General features: G+C 41.7%; 1 protein-coding gene across 1 annotated transcript; it reads left to right on the top strand.

The window, feature by feature from the left end:
* The first annotated feature begins 20,633 nt into the window (after positions 1 to 20,633).
* ip6k2b (inositol hexakisphosphate kinase 2b) lies at positions 20,634 to 26,824 on the top strand. Its single transcript, XM_017480132.2, has 5 exons — positions 20,634 to 21,504; positions 24,141 to 24,354; positions 24,450 to 24,598; positions 25,031 to 25,206; positions 25,377 to 26,824. Exons 1-5 carry the CDS (start codon positions 21,225 to 21,227, stop codon positions 25,902 to 25,904), a joined length of 1,347 nt encoding a protein of 448 aa, XP_017335621.1. The 5' UTR covers positions 20,634 to 21,224; the 3' UTR covers positions 25,905 to 26,824.
* Positions 26,825 to 27,223: the final 399 nt, after the last annotated feature.

Below are 27,223 nucleotides of genomic sequence, written 5' to 3'. Positions count from 1 at the left end.
TTTAAATATACATACGAAATATAAACATTTGTTTGGAGAAAGTCAAAAGCGATTAAAGTTTTTTTTTTGTTGTTGCTTTGCGTGGGTGTTGAAGAAAGAAGAAAAAACTAGCTAGCATACTAGCCTACAGAATGAATTAAAAGCTAACAGACGACCAAATCTCTTTTTTGTCCGTTCTTGAGTACAAGGATGGTTGGATACCAAGGTAAATGCACGTAAATTATTGTTAACCATTATAAATAAAAATATTAACACACACACACACACACACACACACACACACACACACACACACACACACACACAACTAGACAGAAGACATGGTTAATGACGTGTGCGACAGACTACTAAAGTAAAATATGACATTGATGCTATACTGTCATTTACTGTCTGTCCTAATACGAGCCCTATAATTGATTACACACTTAGTATTACCTGACACACACACACACACACACACACACACACACACACACACACACACACACACAACCTTTGCTTATAGTTATTTCGAAGGGACTTTGCTCTTTCCTTGAGGACATGAGGTGAACAGAAACTGTGAGAGTAGGCCATGTAAGAAATGCACAGATGCTAATCTTACAGTCAGACAGAACTCGTGTTATTTAAGACTCCTCGACACTTCTTCCCATTCCATGACATTGTCAGGTCCTCATTTTAACATTGTTAGGGTGATTCCATGACTGTCCTGCCATTCAGTCCTTGTAACTATTAAAAATTTAACTTAAAAAATGACTTTCTTTTCTTCTTTAAATAATTTAATAAGTTGTGTTAGCCAATTTCGAGCAACAACATCTCATTTTTAGATTGATCGATGGATAGATAGATAGATAGATAGATAGATAGATAGATACAGTTTCCTCTGAAATTATCGGGACAGCAAGGCCAGTTTAACCCAAACACATTTGGGTTTGAGATCAAAAGATGAATATGAGACGATAGATCATAATTTCAGCTTTCATTTTTTTTTCCATATTTATATCTAAATGTGTTAAACAACTGAGAACATGACACCTTTGGTGGCAGACCACCCAATTTTGAGGCAAGCAAAAGTATTGGAACAGATAGTCTTAAAGTAAATTCAAGTTAATTACACTTAATATTTGGTTGCATGTCCTTTGCTTGCAATAACTGCATCAAGCCGGTGACGGACTGACATCACCAAACTGTTATTTTCTTCTTTTGCGTTGCTTTTCCTGGCTTGTACTGCAGCTTCTTTAAGTCGTTGGTTGTTTCGATGAGTTTCTCCCTTCAGTCTCCTCTTCAGGAGGTGAAATGCTGCTCAACTGGGTGGGTGATTGACTTGGTCAGCCGAAAAACCTTCCACTTTTCCCCTTGATAAAGTCCTTTGTTGAGTTTGTGTTGTGTTTTGTGTCATCATCTTGCTGCATGATAAAGTTCCTCCCAATTAGATTGGATGCATTTCTCTGTAATTTGCGAACAGAATGTTCCTGGAAATTTCTGAATTCTAACCATAACTCTAACCCTAATCAATGAAGATTAGTGAGCGTGTTCCAGAAAGAGCCATACACACCCAAGTCCCGACACTACCTCCACCATGTTTCACAGATGAACCTGTATGTGTTGGATCATGAGCAGATCCTTTCTTTCTCCACACTTTGGCCTTCCCATCACTTTGGTAGAGTTTAATCTTGGTTTGATGCTCCCAACACATGCTTCCCCGTAGGGAAGGTGTTCTCTTAGTGATGTGCTGTGTTTTTTTTTGGGTTTTTTTTTTTGCGCCAAACATATATTTGGTGTTATGGTCAAGTTTGGTTTCATCAGACAATAACACATTCCACATGGTTTCTGGAGATTGGATGTATTTTGTTTTTATTCATTTTTTGGTTAAAAAAAAGGCTTCTGTCTTGCCATTCTACCCCATCGCCCAGAGATACGAAGAATTTGCGAGATTGTTACCACATGTACTGAACAACCAGTAATTGCCAGAAATTGCTGCAGTTCTTTAAATGTTGCTGTAGGCCTCTTGGCAGCATCGCTGACCAGTTTTCTCTGGACATACCTAAAACATCATTGTATATTCCACTAATATGGCTAGCTTTTAATAGCGATCTGTCCCAACTTCTAAACAACCGCATCGCTATCATATCCCACATGTCCACCAGTCATTACATTACATTTACATTTAGCGGACGCTTTTATCCAAAGCGACTTACAAATGAGGAATTACAAGCAAAGCGATATATCAAGCGGAGAACAATACAAGTAGCGCTACCGTACAAGAGCTTTTAATTGAGTTCTAGTCCTGCGTGGTTCCCTAACTACTGGATGACCATGAACATGTTCTTCTGTTGTTTTTGAGCGAAATAAGCTTCAGCTAATTCTGTTAAATGACCTACCTGTTAGTGATGTTTCATTTCCAATATAATTTCCTCAAGAAAAAATTTGGAATGCGTTTTCCATTTTTTTTTTCCATATTACCCTTCATGCTAGATTATTCAAAAATATATATATATTTTTTTTGTACTGTGAGTTACAATGACTGATAGAAGTGATGGATCAGCAATTAAGACCCTGGGTTACTGATCAGAACGTCAGGGATTTCGAGCCCCAGCACCACCAGCCCTTGAGCAAGGCCCTTAACCCTGTCTTCTCCAGCGGTGCTGTATCGGGTCTGACCCTGTGCTCTGACCCCAAATTCCTAACAAGCTGGGGTACGTGAAGAGAAGAATTTCACTATACAGCGATGCACAGGTGACAAATAAAGGCTTTCTTCTCATTTCGTTCTTTCTATTTGTATACAAAAAGTTTAAAAACACACACGCAGCTGTACAGCTGCACAACTTTGAGACGAATCCTCCTCTGATGTGCCAGAGAACACAGTTAATAGAATTAAATGTTAAAACGGATTACATTTAAAGCACAAAGAAAGTACCTGAGCGCATTTCTCAGACTGCAAGAGAAAGCTGCTGAAATCTGACTCTGATAACAGAAGCACACAAGACTTATTTGTGGTGCTTGAGAAAGAGACTCCTGTCTGTTTGGAGCCAATGATGGAACATCTGCTTTGGCAAGCTCGGTCTTGACTGCTGGGTCGTTGAGTTCAGTCACTAATCGATCAGGTTTTGTGTGTTCTGGCGGGTATTATGGAAAAACGCCAACAGAGTCAAAGTGCAAAATCACAGTATAAAGTATATAGAGCTGCGCTGCTCTTCACATGTCTAATCTAGTGGATGTAAACAAGCATGCTGCAACTGGAATGATCTGAGACTGCTGGAACAAAACTTCACGGCTGAACCCGTATATTTTAAATGACACATCTGTTTAATTAAACCCATTACTGGGTTTTTCCTGGCTTGAAATGCCTCCATCGTTGTGCCTTCACGTTTAGATTTTGCAGATGAGGGCGACAGTCTGCCATGTTCTCATGAGTAGAATAGATTAAAATATACCTTTATTGTGACAAGTCGTCTATTGTCTCCATGAAAATATTTCCGAAATGTAGAAAATGAAATGTGGGTGTTCTGTAACAAGACAACCGTCCAAGACACAACGTATTTCAGACATTTTCTGCCCCAAAATACAATACAATACATTTCAGTATAATAATATTAATAATAATAATAATAATAATAATAATAATAATAATAATATGGACACCCATTGTTCCTTTTTAACATAAAGCAATACGTTTAAAATGCATAAGCAATACAGAAATAGATTTTGGTTTAACGTTGGCCTACAACAGTCTACAACAGCAACTGACTAGACTACCGGTCAAAAGTTTGTGGACACCCGACTGAAATGTTTCTCATGATGGTCATGATGGTTGAGCTGAAGGTGTGTGATTAAATGTTTGAAATCGGTGTCGTAGATACATACGCAATCGTCCCGACGTATTCGTTTCTTTCATTAGGAAACTAACATTTTATTTACAAATTATATTTTTTAAACGGACGACTCGGAGAGAAATATTTCCCGAAAAGCAGCCGATAAGAGTCCGGCGGTCGGTGTGAACTCCTTTTAATACTGCTTAAAAAGCATCTCGGGGAAATTCCTCAAGAAATCGCTCGAGAAAGCGCCAAGAATACATTTCTGGAAATTCTAGGCGAAAAGGGCGTCGACTTTGAAGATGCTAAAATATAAACATTTTTTACATTTATTTGGGATTTTTTTATTTCTTTTTATCACAACACGATTCCCATAGTTCCATCTGTGTTACTCCAGAGTTTTGATGACTTTATTATTATTACGAAATGTGAAAAAATTCAAATAAAGAATGAGTGTGTCTAAACTTTAGACCGGTAGTATATGTTCGTCCAGTGTCTGAAAGAAGCAGTCCATGAACATTGTTTACGTTGCCTTACGTCGTTTGTCTAACGTTAATAGTAACACATTATCATCTAGCTGTCTATCTCATTGCCGTATAACTTTATTTGAAGGAAAGCAGGAGACTGGATCAGCGAGTTCTGCCCGTTGTAGCTAGACCATTCAAATTTAAAATGGCATCACAAGACCAGAATATCCAAAACAACATTTTGGGTCGTTACCAAATTAACACGATAATAAAGCCAATAACCCAACTGAATTACCCAATATGTGTAACCCAGCGGCTTGTTTAAAATAAACATCCCGACTTTTTCTTAACAGTGCACCTAACGTCTAGGGGCGTGTCTGTCCGCGATGCAGGATAGACTGGTATGAAATAGACTGGTATTTGGAGCATTCCCTCTATGACTCCCTCTATCTTGATTAGAGCCCCAGTCCCAGCTGAAAAGAAGCAGCCCCATAACATGATGGTGCCACCACCATGCTTTACCGCTTTACCATGGGTATGGTGATGTGATAAGCTGTCTTGTGTGTGTACCAAACATATCTTTTAGAATTATGCCCAAAAAGTTCTAGATGTGAGTTCATCAGACCATAACACATTTTCCCCTCATGGTTTGGGGTTATTTACTGTAGGTAGGCTTGGATGGTTTTTCGTTTTGTCTGTTTGTTCGTTTGTTTTTTCATGAGAAAGGGCTTCAATCTAGAGATTGTTGTCACATGCAGGGAGTGAGCAGTACCTCCCAGGTATTCCCGCAGCTCCTTTAATGTTGCTGCAGGTCTCTTGGCAGCCTCCCTGATAAGTTTTCTTCTAGTCTTTTCCTCAATTTTTTGGAAGGACATCCTGTTCTTGGTGAAGTCAACCGGCGCGTCACATTTTCTTCAACGTTTTGGGAATTCTTCTGCACCCCTCTCCTGACTGATCCATTTCGACGGTGCGTTCCTGTACATGCTTTGCAAGCTCTTCGGCTTCAGCAGTCAGATGAAACCGAGAAGATGTCAAGATAATCTTACAGAAACATCTGATCTTTTGATCGGAATCGCTTCATCGATGTCAGGCGTATGATGATTACGCCTGAACATACACTTGAATGTGATTGGTTAATTCTGAACACGCATGCCCCGTTATACACTTATATACACTTGGTGTACACTTATGTAACCAGATCATGTTTCTTTTGCTTCCTTAAAACATTTCTATTTGTTTTTGTTTTTTTTACTCGACATTTGTTGATATGATTATATCTTGGTTTCATTCTTTACATCACAGAAACTTGCAGTTTAAAAAGGGGTGTGTAGACTTTTATATCGACTCTATCGACATAAGATACTTCTCATTCATGCATGCTGTATAAGATGGATTAACTCCCTAATTAGTGCTCTGTTTTGTAGCACACCCCCCTTTAAAACTCCTCTCTCATTCACCGCGTGTGTTAAAGACAGGGAGGAGGTGAGAGGCTGAGATTGATGTATTTAGTAGTGCAGGGAGAAAATTCCATGGTGTCTGTCGAAGTGAGCGTGTGAGTGTGTGAGTGCGTCGCTGGCTGACTCACCGTATGGACTGCAGTGGAAATTTACCGAATCCTCAAGCTTAGTGTGTGCTGCATTTTCTTTCTTTCTTTCTTTCTTTCCCCTGCCAAAAAAAACCCTCCCAAATAACAGAGAAAAAAAGGTTTCCTTGTGCTTACTGAGATTAAGCAAAGGTCCTCACAATGATAATAAGACAAATGTGTGTGTGTGGGTGTGTGTGAGACAGATAGATTCTGTCTTCGGGTAAGAATGAAGTTTTTTTGAGTCACAGTGGGATTGGGTCTGTGAGCAGAGTGCGAGCAGTGTGTTCTCTGCACAAACACACTGCTGTGAGACATTATTCAAGCATTCTTAGTCACATTATCCCACCTCTGGTGCTGATCTGTAAATCCAGCTAGTCTTCTTGTCCCTCTTTTGTGCTCGATCTGTTATTAGTGCACTGTGCTGTTCTTTGTCGCCTAATCCACGGTCTTAGTGCGTTAGTACCGGACATTATGTAACCCTGACCCCAAGACCCCGTCACACACACACTCTCTCACCAATACAGACATAACCATAACCCCACAGGCTTTCCACATCACCTCTGTGTGTGGTGTGTTATTTAGCCTGGATGAATAATCCTGCAGGTGTGTGTGTGTATTTATTTAAATACTATTCGAAGATCCCCATTTACATGTAGTCATTTACACTACATGTATCATAATGTTCTCTCTATCTGTGACATCCATCTTCTATACCGCTTATCCTTTTCAGGGTCACGGGGAACCTAGAGCCTATCCCAGGGAGCATGGGGCACACCCTGGACAGGGTGCCGATCCATCGCAGGGCACAATCACATACACATTCATACACCCATTCATACACTACGGACACTTTGGACACGCCGATCAGCCTACCATGCATGTGTTTGGACTGGGGGAGGAAACCGGAGCACCCAGAGGAAACCCCTGCAGGTGTGAGGCGAACATGCTAACCATGCTAGCCACCGTGCGCCCTTATCTGTGACACGTTATAGGATTATTTATTGTAATGCTTGTATGAAAAAAGGACGGTTTTATTCATCATACGTTACAGTAACAAATCTATTATGCCAAATTTCTACCATTTATTTATTTATTTTTTAAATTTCCAACAGCACTGTACGACAATCAGGTTAATTACGTGATCCTCCTTGCCAGGTTACAGTGAGTGTCAAACACGGGCATGTGGGTGGAGCTAGAAATATCGCAGATTATTGATTGGCCAAACACAAATAAAGTCCGCAGTCAAGCTAGTATTTTTGGCATAAAACAAAAAAAAGACTTTTGGGACACCTGGTAGATAAAAACAGTATTATGTGCTAGTTCTTACAGAACCGTACGACATTACGGTCTTCAGTCGGGTCAAAAATCTTCCAGTTGCGTACGATTCATGTAAAACCAAATAAGATCTCGACGTGCTGGTGTAGGTTTTTAATTTGTAGTTGGACAAGTGGATTCAACAGTCAGAAAAAGAACTTAGTATATTTCAACTTAATATTCTTCACGGTGGTGTGATTCACCTTAATGGGATCCCACTACACACATCAGCCGAGGGCCGATCTGTCTGTCTGTCTGTCTGTCTGTCTGTCTGTCTGTCTGTAGAACAGTTTTTACTAGGCGGACTAATTAGTGTACACGGATGACAGATTTTCAAAATCAGAAAGTCAATAAAATGCCGAGCTATAACTCTCCTGCTAGAAGTAACAGCCAGTGATTTGCAGAAGGAACAAACACAGTGTGATACATGCGGAACTTTGTTAGAAGAGGACGAGGATCGTGCACTTGTTCGTTTGCCTTAGTCTGCATTAAACGCACTTAACGAGCTCGTCATATGTTCTTACGTTATGTTAGCTACGACTTCCATGGAGTTCTGTTGGGAATCCAAGGCCTATGAAGTGAGTGTGTATATTGAATGGAAAATGTTTTGAGGTGGAGAAGCACTAAAATGTGTGTGTGTGTGTGTGTGTGTGTGTGTGTGTTAATATGTCTGTGTGAGAGTATATGTCACTAATGGCGCTGACAGTAGGTGCCATTATCGAATATATGCAGTGAGAAGTTATACTGCGGGAGTGTGTGTGTGTGTTAGTGTGTGTGTGTGTGTGTGTGTGTGTGTGTGTATAAAAAGTCGATTTTGCAGCCTCGGTGCCCTTGTGTCCTCAGTAGCAACAGAATTTCTGCTCTGTTCCTGAAAGTCTGCAGTCTGAATCATTACTGCACTCGCACGAAGTGCGTCAGCTCGAAGATTCACACTGACGTCAGGCGCCCATGCTGCAATGTCACTATAGTCACACACACACACACACACACACACACACACACACACACGTATACACACACACACACTCCCGCAGTATAACTTCTCACCACATATATTCAATAATGGCACCTACTGGCAGTGCCATTACTGACATATACTCTCACACAGACATATTAACACGCACACACACACACACACACACACACACACACACACACACACGGTTTTCTTACTATCCTTATGAGGACCTCCGATTGACATAATTAGCAGTACAAATAATTAATGTTAAGCTAAATCTATCTATCTATCTATCTATCTATCTATCTATCTACAGTATATATATATATATATATATATATATATATATATATATACTGTAGATAGATAGATAGATAGATAAAACTCTAGGCATAACCTCAGTAACCTTTTTAAAAAGTAAATATTTAATTTGTTTTATTTTTAAAATATATATATATATATATATATATATATATATATATATATATATATATATATATATAGATAGATAGATAGATAGATAAAACTCTATCCATAACCTCAGTAACCTTTTTTAAAAGTAAATATTTTGGCTGTTTAAATTTTAAATAAAAGCTTCAGTTTAAAAACTAAACAAAACCCAGTCATATATTCATATATATGTCATATATTCCTGTCCTTGTGGGGACATTTGGTCTCTACTCACAGAGACGCACGCGTAAATAATTAACCTTACATCTATTTAACGATATGAAGTCATATGATGAATTTGTGGAAAAAATGTACGTTTTTTTTTTTTTCCAGGTATTGTTTATTTTTATTGTTGCTTTTAATGTCATGTTTTAGACAATTCATTTATTAGCACGTGTTCATATTTCACATATAGGGACTTTTATTTATCACATACAGTATATGATGCGTTTACTTGAGTTCACATGCACAATCACACATTACTCGCATAATCGCACGTGGAAAGAAAAAACACGCACATTTTCCATCGAGGCGTGCTCATAGCTTGAAATCCTCTGCGATCTACAACATCTCCTACTCCTCACGTGAACGTCGCTTAACGTGTTTAATGCAGACGCGCTCGCATCTCGCCTCGGCGCTCTAAATATAGCAGTGCAGCACCGCGACGCCGTGAGACGCATTCAGATGCGATCGTTCCTCTCTAAACAGGATTCGACCGCAGAAGAAAGGAGAAGGACGGAAAACCGTAACGCTTACGGACATTTCACACGTGCCGACGGACATTTCACACGTGCTGACGTTTTTCCACTGTAATATGTGATCATGTGACAAACATATGACAAATAAAACCCCATGCCCTGCATATGAAAATCAAAATTGTGAAATATGAAGTGAATAAAAGCCACGTGTGTGTGTGTGTGTGTGTGTGTTACTGAAATAAATATTAATGAAAGCAACAGCGCAGCGGAAGTGGTGTACGACTAAGCGCATTCGATGTGTGAGAAACAAACGATCGACGGTGACACATCTCCCAAAATGAGTATTTAGTCTTGTTAATAACACGTACACGATGAAGGATGAGACATTCCTCTCCCGTGTGAATGGACGATGATGTCAGTGTGATGATGTCCATATGAATGATAAACACTGAAGGATTATCCCAGTGTTTCCGGGAAGTTCTTAACCCACGGTACGTGTAGTATGGGTCGTTATTACAGGTAGGAATTACTTTGAAGATAAGTGATGTGATGTGAGAGTATTCAAAAAAAAAAAATGAAAGAGCATTAAAGGTGTGAGGATGAGACAGACATGAGTGAAAATCTTTTCTACGTATACGCCAGCGTGTCAGGAAGTCGCTTGATGCCGGAGGACGCTATTTGCCTGTCTGAAAGGGGTGAGGGGTGTGAGATGTGAGCTGAAGGAAAGTGTAAACCGCACATTTTGTGTGAACGTACATGATACATGTGTGAACTATGCAATTTGTGCATTCAGTTCTGACTGTATGACAGACAGAAATATTATGGCGCGTGTGTGTGTGTGTGTGTGTGTGTGTGTATTTATTTTATTTGTGCCCGTCATCAATCTGTGTGTGGCTTCCATTGATAAAAAATCGTGTGAGTGATGTGGAAGAGGAAAGGGAGGAGAGCACGGTATGGCGTGGGACGAAGGGTCTAAGTCGGAGGGTCGTGATTTTAGACGCAGGATCGAAGCGTGTAGACGAAGCCCGCTTTATCAGGATTGATCAGAGCGCTAATCTTCTAAGCGTGTGATGAAAGACTGATTGGGGGGGGAGGGGGGGGAGCAATTTAACTAGGAACTGAAAAACAAAACACAAACCGACACGACACGACACGGAGAGAAACACAAAAGGTTCAAGAAAAATGCTAATGAGGGGTACTGTGAGGAGCCGGTGGAGACACTTGGACGACCATGAGAACAGAAAACAAAAACAGGAAAGATTGACCATATAAGGAAAGTGGTGCAGGGAAAAACGAGACATTTCGTGGTATAACATCAAATACAGTTTTCATTTCAGGTACATTAGGATGCACCGTATACACCAATCAGACATAACTTTAAAACCATCTGCCTAATATTGTGTAGATCCCCCTTGTGTCGCCAAAACAGCTCAGACCCTTTGAGGCACGGACTCCACAGGACCTCTGAAGGTGTGCCGTGGTGTCTGTCACCATTTCCTGTAAGTTGTCATGAGGGGCCTCACTGCATCGGACTTGCTTGTCCAGCACGTCCTGCAGATGCTTGATGAGATTGCGATCGGGGGAATTTGGAAGCCAAGTCAACCCCTTGAACTCTATTATCGTGTTCCTCAAACCATTCCTGAACAATCCAACTGAATTAGGGGAAACCCGTCGAGCCGTAGACCCCCTCGCCGGTTCACTGGTTGTCCTTCCTTGGACCACTTTTGGTAGGTATTAACCCCTGCATACCGGGAACACCCCACAAGACCTGCTGCTTTGGAGATGCTCTGACCCGGTCGTCTAGCCATCGCAATTTAACCCTCGTCAAAGTCGCTCAGATCCTTACGCTTCCAACGCATCGCCTTTGAGAGCGGACAGTTCACTTGCCGCCTAATCTGTCATCCCACCCCTTAACAAGTGCCACCGTAACGAGATCACCGATGTCATTCACGTCACCTGTCAGTGGTTTTAATCATATGGCTGATAGGTGTATGTAGGCTATTTGGCTATAAACGTAAGAATGCCCCAAAAACAATTCAGGTAGCTGATCTGAATCAACCGGAAAAGCTGTTGATGATTAAAACATGACATGGATATGAATCAAATAGCGTATATGGAAAGATTCAGCCTTTTTGCATGATTTGTGACATACTTGTACTGTATATTATGATTTACGTGCATATGATTTGTCTTGAGTCTCTTCGCTTGGGAGCGGGAGCAAAGAGCGACGGATTTAAAGAGTGAACTGAGGTTAAATTTAGATTGGAGCTCATGACAGACCTCATATTTACCTTCAGAGCTTTCATGCCAAAGACCTCGTATATATGTGTGTGTGTGTGTGTGTGTGTGTGTGTGTGTCTGCATGCGCCCCAGTGCTGATTCATCATTCCTGTTATGCGCTCCTTTAACTCTGTGGTGCGCCGGCGGTCCAGACCAGTTGGATTGTGGGTATATTCCGAGTGTAACATAATGTGCTCTTGACTTTTGGCTCGGAGCGAAGACTCCAGACTCTGGTTATGGATACTCGACTCCTATCCTGTTCTGCCTCATTAAAATATTCCTCGCTGTCACTTTCATGACCTCCTTTTAAAATGATTAGTAGAGGAGCAGTATATTTTAGGTCAGGTCATCTGTCGTGTGTATCATCCTGTTTTGTGATTTAAAAAAAACAAACAAACAACTTCATGTACTTTTACCATGTAGAGGCACGCGCTGCTTATTTACCATATGCTCCAGGGCCATTTTTATCTATTTACTACTACATTTTGAAATCTTGATGTCCTGGGGTTGACCGGCGATGTAACAGAACACATATATGCATACGTTTACACACATACGCCCACAAGACAACCCATGTCCAAGTCCAAGGATTTCCAAGAACACCAGGAACTTTTGAACATCTGTTAAAAACACATACTTTTCCAGCTGGCTCAACAGAACACGACACACACACACACACACACACACACACACACACACGCTGGCTTTTCTTTTCACCTCCTATGTATCCTCATGAACGTCTTTGTGTACACAGTTGCTTTTTAATGATCTTCCCATGACCTCTTGTCTGTCAAAATTCTTTGCTGAAGACACACACGTGGCCCATGGTTCTGCACGTGCTCAGAGTGTTTTCATAACTGCGGGGCATGTGTGGATCCAGTTAATGTACAGTTCCACAAAATGATTATCGAGCTGCCAGAGCTGTGAGATAAAGGGGTCACTGGAGACATATGAGGAAAATGCATGAGGCAGAGTGGCTTGTGACATTAGAGTAGGGCTGTAACCAAATACAAACACATTATTCAGAATAAACACACACACACACACACACACATACATATATATATATATATATATATATATATATATATATATATATATATATATAGGCACACTATTATTATTATTATTATTATTATTATTATAAAAAAGCATGCAAGAGGAAGGTTTTTACTTTCATATGGGTGAGTGGTCATACAGAGTGGCTTACAAAAGTATTCAAGCCCCCTGGAATCCATCAGACTTGTCTGCGTAACAAAAGATAAATACACACATTTTTCTTGTCGGGATTTGATTAAAAAATTAAGCGAATTAAGACTTGCAGAAATATTGGCCCCCCCCCACCACCCCACCACCCCCGACCACACCTAGATCCAAGGAGCTCGGAAAGAAAGATATTGCTTTTACAATGCCAGGCCATACCGCAAAAATAACAGCATCTCTACCGTAAAACTATCTGCCAGGAAGAACGGGCGTAACAGACGGAGAAAGAGATCGGCGTCGCGTTACTTCCATACGTAAAACAAAGAGACAAAAAAAAAAAAAAAAAAAAAGGAGACCGTGGTGAACCTCTGTAATGATGGGCAAGTATTATATTTGTGCAGTACTCACGTCGCCTTTCGGAATGAAGTATTCGCACATGCATATTAATATTTCATAAACAGTTAATAACCTGGTAGCGCTGCTATGGCGACTAGTTGCTAGCTACACCTGCAGAACACCCGACACTGTCAGAGCGAAGAAGAAAACTAGCATGGCTACTAAGCAAAAACTCTCTCCTCCATCTCCCTAGCCGTGGATCATCCCGCTTATACCAGTATGTCATTAATGTTTGCAGTGCAAAATTTGACTGGAAGGATAAAAATAACGGTTGGTTTTCGTTCGCTATTTTGAATTCTGCCGCTCGAAATCATACGCAGAGATTAAGTAGTGCGATACGATTACATTTATCTGAATGAACTATAATGCGCATGTGTGTATTACCTGCGTCTGTGCCGCATCTCTACTAATAAATACCGAAGCTGTGAGTTTAACTGTACGTTACTATGGTTACAGCTGTTTATAGGCAGTGCATTAATTTAATTAATTAAACTGACTGGAATTATACGGTTTTAGCGAACACCTTCCAGCCAATTAGAATCGAGTGTTCAGACAGAGCAGGATATGAGATAAAGATAAACTCATAACTTTATAATGATCCGAGAAACTCTTTTTTTTTTTTTTTTTTTTTTTGTGCAAAAATTTTGCTCAAACTGCATTGGCACTTGCAATTGGTCAATTTATAGGCTGAATCTATAGACTGTAAAACCGGCTACGTTCAATTAACTCCCAAAATTTGAGGAAACTAATGACCTTAAAGTTTTTACGTTATAAATAAATCCATTTCTTTTTAATTTCTTAAGGTAATTAGTTTCCTCAAAATTTTTGGAGTTAATTGAGCTGAGCCGGTTTTACTGTGTATCTGGACAAATAGGAAGTTTGTAGTTTGCGTGCAAGTTGTTGATCAAAGTGACTGAAATAGTAGTTTCCACAAGCTTCTTGTAGGAAGAATGTAGGAAGACACGCGCGCACACACACACACACACACACACACACACGTCAGTGGAAAAGCAGTGGGTGTGACTCTGTCACAAGGAGAGATAGACCTACTGTAACTGACACTATAGCTGTGACCCTACACCTTCTGAGGAAGTGAAGCAGAAGGAGCGTGTGTGTGTGTGTGTGTGTGTGTGTGTGTGTGTGTGTGTGTGTGTGTGTGTGTGTGTGTGTATCTGGAAGACAATGTCTCTGTGTCTGTGATTTTTACATGGCTTTTAGTTTTCATGCTTTATTTATTTAAACTGCCAGCTCATACTGTATGACGAAACCATGTGTGTTCTGTGTTGTGAGGGTGGGGGTTGGGGGGGGGGGGGGGGGGGGGGGGGGAGAACAAGAGAGGTGATGTGGGGTTTACGGAGGAATTGTGTTTGGTTTTCTGAGCATAATATTTGCACAAGAGTGAGAAAGTGTCAGCTGTGGTGTGACGGAGTAGGTTACTTGATATATTTATTGTGCAGTGATCATTTCCATCACAACACATGACCTTTTAGTTTTTTTTTGTAGCACGGCGCTGTTTGGATTCTGGATTCTGATTGGTCAGAAGGTGTTTATTAATTTTCTATAAAAGCTCAATAGTGGCAATAGCGCAAGTGCAAATTTAACGCTAGTAATTAAAGTTTTAACAAAGAAAAACGTGGAATTTTGGATAAGGCGACGTTTTATGTATCTATTTAACAGTTATGGATGTTAAACAGGCGACTGTTTAGCGCTGTGTAACAAAACCTTTTCTTTTAATAACACTTATTAAGCGTTCGGACGCTGAGTGAAGACACCAGTTGGTTGAGTTTAGCGAGCGGAATTTTCCCCCATTCATCCGTTATGCATTTCTTCAGCTGCGCAGCTGTACAGCGCCTTTATTGCCTTATTTTGCGCTTTATAATGCACCACACGTGCTCAATAGGAGATGGGTCAGGACTGCAGCGGACCACGCTCGCACCCGCACTCTCTGTTTACACGACCATGCGCTCGTAATCCGGGCAGAATGTGGTTTGTTGTTGTCCTGCTCTGGATGGCAGCGTATGTTGTTCCAAAATGTGTACATATCTTTCTGCATGAATGCTGCCCTCACAGATGTGCAAGTTACCCCTGCCATATGCACCGACACGCCCATATACCATGACAGACGTTGGATTATGGACCTGACGCTGATAACAGCTCGGACGGTCCTCTTCCTCTTTGGCCCGGAGAACACGACGGCTGTTTTATCCAGAAACTATTTGAAATGTCGACTCGTCGGACCACGAAACACGACTCCATTGTGCTACTGTCCATCTCAGATGAGACCGAGCCCAGATAACTGGGCGGAGTTTCTGTACAGTATTGATGTGCGGCTTCCGCTTTGCATAGTAAAGCCTTAACTCGCATCTGTGGATGCAGCGGCGGATGGTGTCAAGTGACAAAGCTTTACTGAAGTATTCCCGAGCCCATGTCGAGATTACAGACTCATGACGCTTTTTAAGACGGTGACATCTGAGGGATCGGAGATCACGCGTGTTCAGAAGTGGTTTGCGTCCTCGCCCTTTACGTACCGAGATTTAACCGGATTCCTTTCATCTTTTAATTAAGAAGAAGAAGCCTTTATTTGTCACATGTACATTACAGCACAGTGAAATTATTTTCTTCGCATATCCCGGCTTTTAGGAAGTTGGGATCAGAGCTACAGTGCCCCTGGAGCAGAGAGTGTTAAGGCACTTGCTTGGCAGTGCTGGGGCTTGAACCCCCGACCTTCTGATCAGTAATCTTATCAGCCTCAACCATTGAGCCACCACCTATATCGTGTAGAAGGTGAAATGCCCAAAATCCTACCGATGTGTCTTTGGGGAATGTTCTTCTCAAAGTGTCGGATTATTCTCTGACGCATCAGTTGGCAGATCGCCGAGCCTCGACCCGTCCTCGCTCTTGAAGGACTAGGCTTTTTTTGGAGGCTCCTTATATACTCTGATTAGACGATTACCCTACCTGTTTCACCTCACCTTCTTATTTCAACTTCTCACGTCGCTATCAGTCCTAAATCGCCCCTGTCCCAACTTTTGTGGAAAGTGTTGCATGCATCAATTTCAAAACAAACGTTTACCTTCAAAAAACTATGCAGTCGATTACGTAAAACATCAAATACCTCGTCTTTATATCGTTTTTTTTTTTTTTGTTTAAATACAAATCAAAGCACATTTACGAATCACTCCTCTTTGTTTTTATTAGCGTTTTCCATCCTGTCCCAACTTTTTCGGAATTGGGGTTGTCGACGCAGATGGAGCTCATTCGTAGGAAGAAATACAAGAAGGCTGAGGAATCTGAAAAAATGTAAATGGTTCAAACTAAGGTCGTTTCAGTGGTAACGGAATGCCGGAGCCCCGAGCCGATGGCCATTACGCTGAAAAATGACTTCCAGGAATAACACCACTGAGCTCAGTTCAACAACAGCAAAATCCCCGGAACAGCAACGATACTCTTCCTCATGCACAAACTCTCCGAGCTCTGCAATTAGACCCGAGTAGTGCAAGACGTTCAGATGACAGACAGAGAAACTCCCAGAATACAGTTTCCCATATGATGAATGGTTGGATCATCACGGCATGAAACGTATTTAAACGTACCACAATGCTTGGACAAACCCAGACATACGGTACGCTCACACTGGATATGGATATAATCAGCTGTGTATGTTGAACCATATCCTGGAAGGTGGTTTCTCCAAACGAGAACCTCATGTTGAAATGCCACAAGTTTGTTATTCTCCAGCGCCAGCATGTGATTTCGATCTGCATGTTTTCTGTAAACAGATGATGGAGGTGTACTCGTTTACGTGACCTACCGATTCTGAGACAAACACGGGAGTGTGAGAAAAAGGTTCTACCATAAACAAAAATGAGCTGAGGTGCGTTGTTTGGGTCTGGGTGTGTACGTACGCGTTTGTGCTTGTGTATGACGGGGTTTCCCAGTCGGTATCACTCTTCCTTATCTCCGATGACATCTGTTTTATATATTTTTCTCGTTCATGCCAGTTCATTACATAGTAGAATATAATCGTCATCGTCGGAAACGTTTAGCCATTTCCATGACAGTCGGCAGGCTGTATTTGGTCAGTGGTAAAAGAAGGATTTCACGGTCTACGATAGAACCAAATGACTAAGTAGCGTGTATGGTCTTGTCAAGGTCTGGTTCTTCTCAACGTTTCGTCTTATCACTTCTGTCTTTCTTATTAGGGACGAATCTAAATCTATATCAGGACATCGTAAAGCCGCTTTGTGACGACGCCCATTGTTAGAAGTATTATGTAAATAAAATTGAATTGGATTGTGGACCAGATGTGCTTTATATAATTCAAACAGCGTATGTTTGTCAATAACACACATGTAGTGGACACAATAAGCAGTGCCATTACTCCTCCTTATTCATCATGACCGAAGAGCATAGACGTCGCACCACATGACTTCCTGTATTCCTGTATGCGCTGCACGTGTGGCAAGTTGACAGAAGAAGAAAAAAGTGGAGCAACGATGTCAGAGACAACAAAAAGTGGTCAAGTCCAGCTAAACAAATATGTAACATTATAGACTCCATGTTAAATTTCCTGTTACTAAGCAACCAATGACTTAATGAATGAGTCATGTTGGAGATTCTGCAAACACAGGAAAAGATTCTCTGGTCTAACGGGGCCAAAGTTCAACTTTTTTGGCCTCGGTGCAAAGCGCTTACATGGAAATGCTACACTTGCTCATGAGCCGTCATCATGGTGAAGCACGGTGGTGATAGTATCACATTCTCGAGCTGCTTTTCATGCTTGAGGGCACGTTGGATGGAGCCAAATACAGGGCAACCCCTTGAAGACAAGCTGTTCCCGTCTGCAAGAGACTTGAGAATGGGTCAGGGGTTCACGTTTCAAAAGGACACCAAGCCTGAGCATAGTGCCAAAGCAATGCTAACCACAAGAATCTGAACGTGTTCGATTAGCCCAGACCTCAAGTTGAATGATAATCTATAGCAAGACTTGAAAATTGTCTCCATCCAATCTGACTGAGCAATTTTGAAAAGAAGAATCGGCAACAATTTCAGGATATTCGGGAAGATTTTCCGGAATAGAGACGCACGCCAGTCTAATCCCGATGTTTCCTAACGTTACAAAATGTAGAAACGTCTCAGGGGGTGAATATATTTGATCGCATCTCGCATAAGTAAAGGTTTTGTAAATATATATTCGCCGGAGGATTACACATCCGACGCCGATTACGATGCGAACGGGAAGTTCTGTCCGATGTTCTCCGATGTTTTTGGGGTCAAGCAAATGGTTGTGTGGCACCACATCACAACATTACCACAACATTTCAATAATAGGACAGGAGATGCGTTATATGTGGATTGACATAAACATTACCTGTTGTTACTGCGGTTTGTGTTTCCAGGAAACACACAACAAAATAACACGATACTATAGGTCAGCTTACACATGTAATTAAGCAGGTCTTTTCCTTTGTGTTTTGGGTCACTTTACACTTTAAAACAGAGTGCCATTACTCCTCCATATTCATCATGACCAAAGAGCATAGACGTCGCACCACATGACTTCCTGTATTCCTGTATGCGCTGCACGTGTGGAAAAAGTGGAGAAACGATGTCAGAGACAACAAAAAATGGTCAAGTCCATACTGGTCCATTTGTGCCAGTGAAAATATATAAACATGGTCTCAAAACATCCTTATCCTAGTGTCGATTAGCTGGAAGGGGAATTAGTAGTAGGGTGCGCACAAGCAGCAATTGTACCTGCGAGAAATACATACGGAACACAACACCACCCCGTCCGTGAGCATGGTGGACGCTCTAATCTGTTGTTCCTACATGCTCCTCTACCACGAGCACTTCATGAGCTGTTTATGTTGCAGAGAAGGCTCTTACGCAATATGACACACCCGTCAAGTTCTGATCAGGAAGAAAGGCAGACGTGCGTGAATCGACTGAGACATTGGTATCAAGGTAGAACAGCTATTTGTTCGATTTATTCAAGACATCTCTATTAAAGACAGATTCAAGTATAATGTCTGGGTTGTTGTCTACGTGTCCGTCCGTACAGGATTTCGCTTGTTTTTTTTTGTTTTTTTTTGTGACCGTTGTGGACAAAACTCGATTCTGCTGTCTTTTTTACAAGATCCGCGATGCAACTTGGAGAGTTTTTTGTGCTTTTTTTTTTTTTTGGAAAAACAATTTTGCGAAATTGCAATTGCGTTTTTTTTTTTTAAATATATATATAATTGTATTTGCGAAAATGTCTTTCACTGTGATGTTTGTGGGTAAACGAGACTTTTTAGCTGCACTCATGTGCGTCACACGTGAACCGAAGAGAGCTTTGGCCGAACACACGTCGTGATGACGTCACATGACACGAATCTCGACCCGAATCTGCGCGAGTTTATCGGATATTACGGATTTTCCTCTTTTTTTTTTTTCTTTTTTTTTGATTTTGCGGTAAATTTCAGCGATCCTGACAATCCTGGAGGGACTGATGTGCGTTTACGCTGATATGTTTAAGTTTGCGTGTGAAATCAATCGCGGTGTTTCCTCCATTTTACCGAAGCTGAGACGAATGAGTCCATCTTATCGATGAAGTATATTGTATAGCGTACAGTCACTGGCTGGATGAGAGAGAGAGAGAGAGAGAGAGGGAGAGAGAGAAAAAAAAGCCCTTGGTGATTTGTAAGTTTTTTTTTTTTGTCCTTCTTGGAAATATAATTAAAGTAAAAATATAAATACGGCGAAATTATAACTTAAGTATAGTAATGAAACAAAATGACTCAAGTTGTTGTCCACTCCTATGCCAAAAATTTCCACTTGGAAAGTTGAAGCTTCTCGACATCTATGCCTTCTTTTTAAATTCTAAGACGAGGGTATTAACTTAACATCTCCTTCATTCTATGCAAATCCGCGATACGTCAAAGTGAGACAGATCCGAGCACAATCGATCCGGTGTGTGTGTGTGGTCAGACGTTTCATCAGTTTCCCTCTGACACCATCAGTTCCTACATGTAACTCGTTCCCATTCACTCATCTTATCCTCGCGTACATGTACACGACCTCTCATTTAAACGTTTGTTTGTTTATTTATTTATTTATTTTATGGGACCTTTATTTAATCAGCGTAGTCACGTCGAGGGAAAAATGTGGTTTGAGGTTTTTATCTTACGCGCCGTTCTGTATCAACTCTAGATTCTGTTGAGTGTGAAACTCCCGGAAGATCGGCGGTTTCCAGCCCGTCTGGCACCGACACCCATGTCACAGTCACTGAGACTGAAACCCCTTTCCCCTTTCTGATGTTTGAGGTGAATTAATGACCCGAACTGTGTCTTCATACTTTTATGTATTGTGCTGCTGCGACATGATTGGCTGCTTGGATAACTGCATGCTTGTCCGGATGTACGCGGTGTTCCTACTAAAGTGGTTGGTGAGTCGTGTGCTTGAGCAGTTGTGTGATTATTTGAGTGTGTGTTTCAGGAGATTACAGCAGAGCTCGTGTCATGTGACTTACCATTACTGGAAATGCTGTCAGGAGAAAGAGAAATTAAGGCTAAGCGGTTGTACAGTAGGTGAAACTTTATGTCATTTGCCGCTCTCTCCCTCCTCTTTCTGTTTCCTGAGTAACGGGAAGCCTGTGCATGGAGAGAAACCATCTGAGAACAGCTGTGCACTTTCTCTTTCCTTCCTCTGCTTTGTTTGTGCTTTCCTCTCTCTCCCTCCTCCCGTTCCTCGCCTTTTGTTTGTTCAGTCTCCTTTTCTCTTCGAACCCCCACCCAACCTGACAACAGCTGCCTCGCTCTGACTGGCTGAAACCAGAGACGAGGGTGGAGCAATGTCAGTTGTTGTGCTATTTTTCCCTCTCTGCCTGGGACGGACTGCTCAGTCTCAGCAGAGCCAGTAAGACACACGGTGTAGAATTATTGTGTCCCACCGAACAGACACACAATCACCGCCTGCTGGACTTTCCTTTATTCGCTCCCTTAGTAAGAAGAATCTAGGAATTAAGGAATCTAGGAATTTTTGTTATTCCCCTATGCTCCGGTCTTTGTGCCGAGGAGATAAATGTGCGAGGACAGGAACAGGAACCCGTACCTGGAGATCGACGCATGTATTTGGAGGATGAGTCCGGCTTTAAAGGCGCTGATGGAGGGGTGTAGATACCCAGGGAAAGGCCAGAAGAAAGGTGGAGTGATGTTGGAACCGTTTGTTCATCAGGTCGGAGGCCATTCGTGTGTATTGCGATTTGGGGAGCAGACCATCTGTAAGCCGCTAATCCCTCGAGAACACCAGTTCTACAAGAGCCTGCCACCAGAAATCCGCAGATTTACACCTCAGTACAAAGGTAAATACACAACACACACACACACACACACACACACACCATTCAGGCCTGTAATAATGCTATGCTTTCACGCTCATTGTCCCTCTCTCTCTCTCTCTCTCTCTCTCTCTGTCTCTACTGGTCTTCCTCTTCCTTGCTTGTTTTGAATGTATATATGAGCCAAAAATGTATATGAATGAATGTTATTGCATCATGGTGCGATTCCTATTTACCCGAATGCATTCATTTTATTCTAAGCATACCCTCAAGATAGAAAATAAAAGCTAGAACACTAAGAATATACAATATTATTTTTTTAAAAATCGATATTATGACATATTATCACTAGGCCTATTATAAAATATCTAGTAAGAGTATACGTATATAGTGCTGTCTTAGTCATGTGAAAGGAAATGCTTAAAAGAAACGCACATCTTGAAAAACAACGACACGAACTGTTATCGTAAATAAAATCGAACTATGAACGATATTAAATATTTGGCGTGACCGACCTTCGCCTATAAAATGGCACCGCTGAGATTGACTGGCGTGTAGTTTTATAAAGAAATCGGCTGCAAAGGTTTTCCAGAATTTTGGAGAACCTGCCACAGTTCTTCTGGAGACTGGAGACCAAGAGTCACGCTTGCTTCTAAAAAACCAGAACAGCATCCGATTTGAATCTGAAATTTGTGTATAAGAATGACAGAAAATGTCTGTAACATTACATACTTAATTTTCTACTGACACAGTAATGCAGAAGACATAACACAAACCAGGGTGCCTATACTTATGCACAGTACTGTATACGTATATGTACTATCTATCTCTTTCTCTCTCTCTCTCTCTGTCTATATATATATATATATATACACACCTAGTACTGTGCATAAGTATAGGCACACATACACATTTTTATATATATGTGTGTGTGTCTATGTGTGTGTTTTTGTGCATATACAACTTTGGGATTCTTATAATACAGTCTTAGGAAGAAATGTTTAACCCTAGAACCCTTAAGGATTCTTTGGCTGTCCTTCTGGAAGAACCCTTCAAGGTTTGATGGATAGATGGAGGGATAGACGGTTGGTTAGATAGATAGATAAATATTCCCAATGCTTAGTTGTGGTGGCCCATATATTTAATTTATTAAGTTCCATATAGCAAAAGAAAACAGCAACATGCATGACAGAGATTTTTTTTTTATTATTATTATTATAAGTGAAAAAAAAAAAGAAGTGATATTTATGATAATGTCACCAAATATCAAATGTGGATACCATGGTGAAAATGTTGCACTTATGTAAATAATATTTACTTGTTATATCCTAACATCTTATAATAAACACACACACACACACACAGACTGATGCAAGATGCAGTACAGATGGAGGTTTGGGTTACACTGAAATATGGATCAATACTAGAAGCAGCTCTGATGAAGGAAATTCGGCCCTCGTACGGATTTGTGCCAAATGTTTCCAATGTGAGATCACATTCAGCATGACTTATTGATGCCATGATACACACACATATTCTGGCATCATTCCCGGTTATATGTGTGTGTGAGAGAGAGAGAGAGAGAGAGAGATGAACGGAAGGCGTCTTTAGGTCAGTGGCAATGTGTGTTGCCAGTGTCTTTGACCAACATACCGCCTAAAATAAGCCATGAACCTGACATGAACCTGGGAAGATGTAGTACACAACATGTTCTCTCTCTCTCTCTCTCTCTCTCTCTCTCTGTCTACACACCCACACAAACACAGTATTGTCGAAAACGATAATCACTCACCCACTCACACTCACACACTTACACACACAGGTTTGACTCAGCAGCTCAGCCTGCATGAGTGTGCTTGCTGAAAATCTGACATCACAGCTGGTGACATCATCAACCCATCAACCACCCTGCACACTGCAGGAAGCCTCGGGGTCCCAAAGAATGCACAGTGCACGGCTTACATATTTACACGTCTTTTGCTCTTTTGTGTTACGTAATGACTTCATTTAAAAAAAAAAGAAAGTCATCAGTAACGTAATCCAAGTATCGCAATATGAAAGTAATGTAATCTGATTACTTTTGGATTACTTCAAGGCCACATGTGTAAATAAAGTCAAGAGTAACATTGCATCCCAAAAGCTAGGGCGAACATGTTCTGTTATGTTCTGAACATATCAGATGCCACGAGTGTACCTTCTGAAATCATTCACTCGTTTGAATGGCCGTGTAATACGAAGCAATGCGATAATATGAAGTTAAACACGACCTTATATGGCCATGGGCGTTGTTGCGACTCAGGACAGCTGTCGTTTGCTGCTATTCTGAAGCGACTGTTCGACGCCGTACACGACAACGCTTCGCAGTACGCTAACGGTTGAGAGGCAGGAATTTGGCCAATAGTTGCTGCAAGGATTTTATAAAATCGACCAATCGGTGCGCAGGAAGGCGGGAATTACAGAGAGGGGGTAAAGCAATGGAATTGCTATGAACTATAATCAAGCAGCTGTGTATATCGTGTTATATCAAATTGTTAATTTCTTTGGTTATAAATGTAAACGAGTAAACTCGTCCTAGGGAAGATAATTAAGACAATGCAAGTGAAAAGATCTCGCTGTACTCACCTCATCTTTCTTTTTTTCTTCTTCTTCTTTGGCTGTAGGGGTGGTATCAGTGAGCTTCGAGGAGGATGAGGAAGGGAACCTGTGTTTGATAGCGTACCCTCTGCACAGCGATCCATCTGACCAGGAGAACACGGAACGCTTAGCCGACGGAGAACCCAAGAGCAAGGTGCTGAAGTGGAGTAAGAAGAAGCCGACAGCACTGCTAGAGAACGAGAGAACGAGACAGAGCCGCAAAGAGGACAAGAGCAAAAGGTGAGCTGTAAATATCGACTCTGATCGTCAGCGTCAATCGTGACCGTGAGCGAAAATGTCAGACTCTCACACTACTCTCTGATTCATCTCGGCAGTAATCGTGAGGATAAAGCAGAGGTGCTGTACTACAGCCTGGAGAAAGGAAACATGACACCTCAGATCAAACACAACCCCTGGAGTCTGCAGTGTCACCAGCAGCATCTGCAGAGGATGAAGGAGAACTCCAAACACCGAAACCAGCACAGTATCCTTTACGTGTTTCAAGAAATATGTACAGTCATCTAGAAACATCAGCGATAGGGCATCTGAGATAAATGAAACTGGGTTATAGTCAGCAGGCACAAATAAAAACAACTTACATCCATTTTCCATACTGAGATATCCCAGGGGGCTTTGGAGCACAAGGCAGGGGACTTGCCAACCCTCCACAGCGCACAACTGCACACACGCTCACACACTACGGGCGATTTAGAAATGCCAGTCAGCCTACAAGACATGTCTTTGGACTGGGGAGGGGTTGGACACACCAGAATACCCGGAGGAAACCCCCAAAGCACGGAGAGAACCTGCGAACGCCGCGCACACAGGGCGGAGCCAGGAATCGAAACCCGTTTCTTTTAAATGAGAACATTCAAATGAAAATGTCAAATTTCCTTTAACCCAAACCCCTTTCCAGAGTTCATTCTACTCGAGAACCTGACATGGCGCTATCGGGTTCCTTGTGTTCTTGATCTGAAAATGGGAACCCGGCAGCATGGTGATGACGCATCAGAAGAGAAGAAAGCCAACCAAATCCGCAAATGCCAGCAGAGCACGTCCTCTACAATAGGAGTGCGGCTCTGTGGGATGCAGGTAACTAGATGTTTCATACTAAGTATAAACTAGTAAAGGGCCGCTCTTACGCCGTGCATTCTCTTTCAGAATTCCACAATGATTTTAAATACGTTGTCCAAAAAGACACATTCCCCATGCTATAGTTTGTAATGGTCAGACTAATTTTTCCTCTCATTCTCCGTGTGTAGGTGTATCACAGTGTGACGGGGCAGCTGATGTTCATGAACAAGTACCACGGCCGGAAGTTGAGTCTGGCCGGCTTTAAAGAAGCCCTGTGCCAGTTCTTCAGCGACGGACGCGTTCTCCGCAGAGAACTCCTCTCTCCGGTTCTCCATCGGCTCAAGGAGATGCGAGCCGTCCTCGAAGCCTGCGAGAGCTACCGCTTTTTCTCATCCTCTCTCCTCATCATCTACGATGGCGCGCCAGCCCCTGCCAGATCCCGGCCCTCTCGTGGAGGAGAGGAGGAAGACGAGGACGAGGAGGACGAGGAGGAAGAAGGAGCGTACGGCGGCCGTTCCCAGCTTCGGGATTGCTCGAGCGGATCAGGATCGACCTCGCCGTTGGTGGACGTGAGGATGATCGATTTTGCTCACACGACGTGTCGCGATTATGGCGAGGATAGCGTCGTGCACGAAGGTGGAGACAGCGGCTACATCTTTGGCCTGCAAAACCTCATTAGCATTCTGTCGCAGCTTGAAGAGCACAGCACTGATTAAATGCGTCCATGATTAAACGTGTAATCGTGCACCGTACCCCGACCGCTATGCTAGGTTTATAGTGGTACCCTGATAAAGGTAACAGGGCTGAAGGCTACGTTCTGATCCCTCAGAGCTTTAATCATGCCCCGAAGATGAAGCACTACAGGGTCAAGGAAGGATGGAAGGTCAAATCCCAAATGGCCTTCAGGAGCTGATGGGACTGAACTGCTCACACTTTTGCTTGCTTTGTGTCGTTGTTGCAAAATCCAGTGTGGTCCCTCTCTCCTCCAGACATTTCTGCTTTCTCTCTGTCACGGAAGGACGGAGGCAGACCACCGTCCGGGGTCTGGAAAATGTCCTTATCTGCTCTCGCTCTGAAATAGAAGAGCTCTGAGTAGATTATGAAATCGAAACAAGAAAGACACACTGTTCACACACACATTCATACTTTGAATGAGATGTGGATTTGTAGCAAAGGTCTTTTTTTTTATATATAAATATATATATCATGTTAGCACAAAAAAAAGATAAGCCATTCTGACTCACAGTTCTCAGACATCGAGGTGCTTTAGAAATACCATCAAGACCAAGAGAGAGTTATTTATAAGAAAGGAAAGAAAGGGAAGAGACTCGTATTTAAAGGGAATAAGTACTTTAATGGACGGATTTCATCAGAGACACTTTAAAAAAAAAAAACCAACAAGTTGTTTATCTGCACACTTCATTCCATAGTTCACTAGATGTGATCTGAGATGCTATAAACGAACTTTATTTATTGATGAGCATACTTCTAAGATGAACCTGAAAGGATTATATGACATTCCATCCTACTGTACTGTCGTTATAATGTGATATTTATAAGAATCGATGCTGGTTTTCACTGTGCCCTGTCTCTGTTCAACACTATACAACAGAAATAAAGTCTTTGGTTGTACTAAGTACTAAACAGTGCTGTTCTTAATGCTAATAACCAAAGCTATTGGTGTGTGTGTGTGTGTGTGTGTGTGTGTGTGTACGTGCATGAGCCGTTTTAAACCGTGATGGTCCGTGATTGATCATAACTACACTTACATTTTCCCTGAAAATAATCAATGACCTGGCTTTATTCCATTCTCAATTCTGATTGGTCGTTTTTTTCTTCTTTCGCCAGCCATGGTCTGGACGATCTCTCTCAGGACTTGGTCCCCTTTTTGTCCTGTTGACTTGACTAATCCCACTTCTGACAACAATGTTGTGTTAAGCTCACACTTACAGGACAAATACAACCTTGGTTGTTAGCCATACAAAATGAAGAACAGCCACGGGAGTTGTAGATATGCAGATTAGAGCCTGTTCTA

This window comes from Ictalurus punctatus, chromosome 11, assembly GCF_001660625.3.
Source record: "Ictalurus punctatus breed USDA103 chromosome 11, Coco_2.0, whole genome shotgun sequence".
NCBI classification, from domain to species: domain Eukaryota; kingdom Metazoa; phylum Chordata; class Actinopteri; order Siluriformes; family Ictaluridae; genus Ictalurus; species Ictalurus punctatus.
The sequence above is the reverse complement of the archived record's forward strand: the minus strand, read 5'-3'. Positions and strand labels throughout refer to the sequence as shown.

What these genes read in the sequence shown, in the direction of transcription:
- ip6k2b (XM_017480132.2), top strand. Translation starts at nt 21,225, where the DNA reads ATGTGCGAGGACAGGAACAGGAACCCGTACCTGGAGATCGACGCATGT. An exon ending in AAAGAGGACAAGAGCAAAAG is followed by an intron (nt 24,355 to 24,449) that starts GTGAGCTGTAAA and finishes TCATCTCGGCAG; the next exon opens with TAATCGTGAGGATAAAGCAG. An exon ending in CAAACACCGAAACCAGCACA is followed by an intron (nt 24,599 to 25,030) that starts GTATCCTTTACG and finishes ACCCCTTTCCAG; the next exon opens with AGTTCATTCTACTCGAGAAC.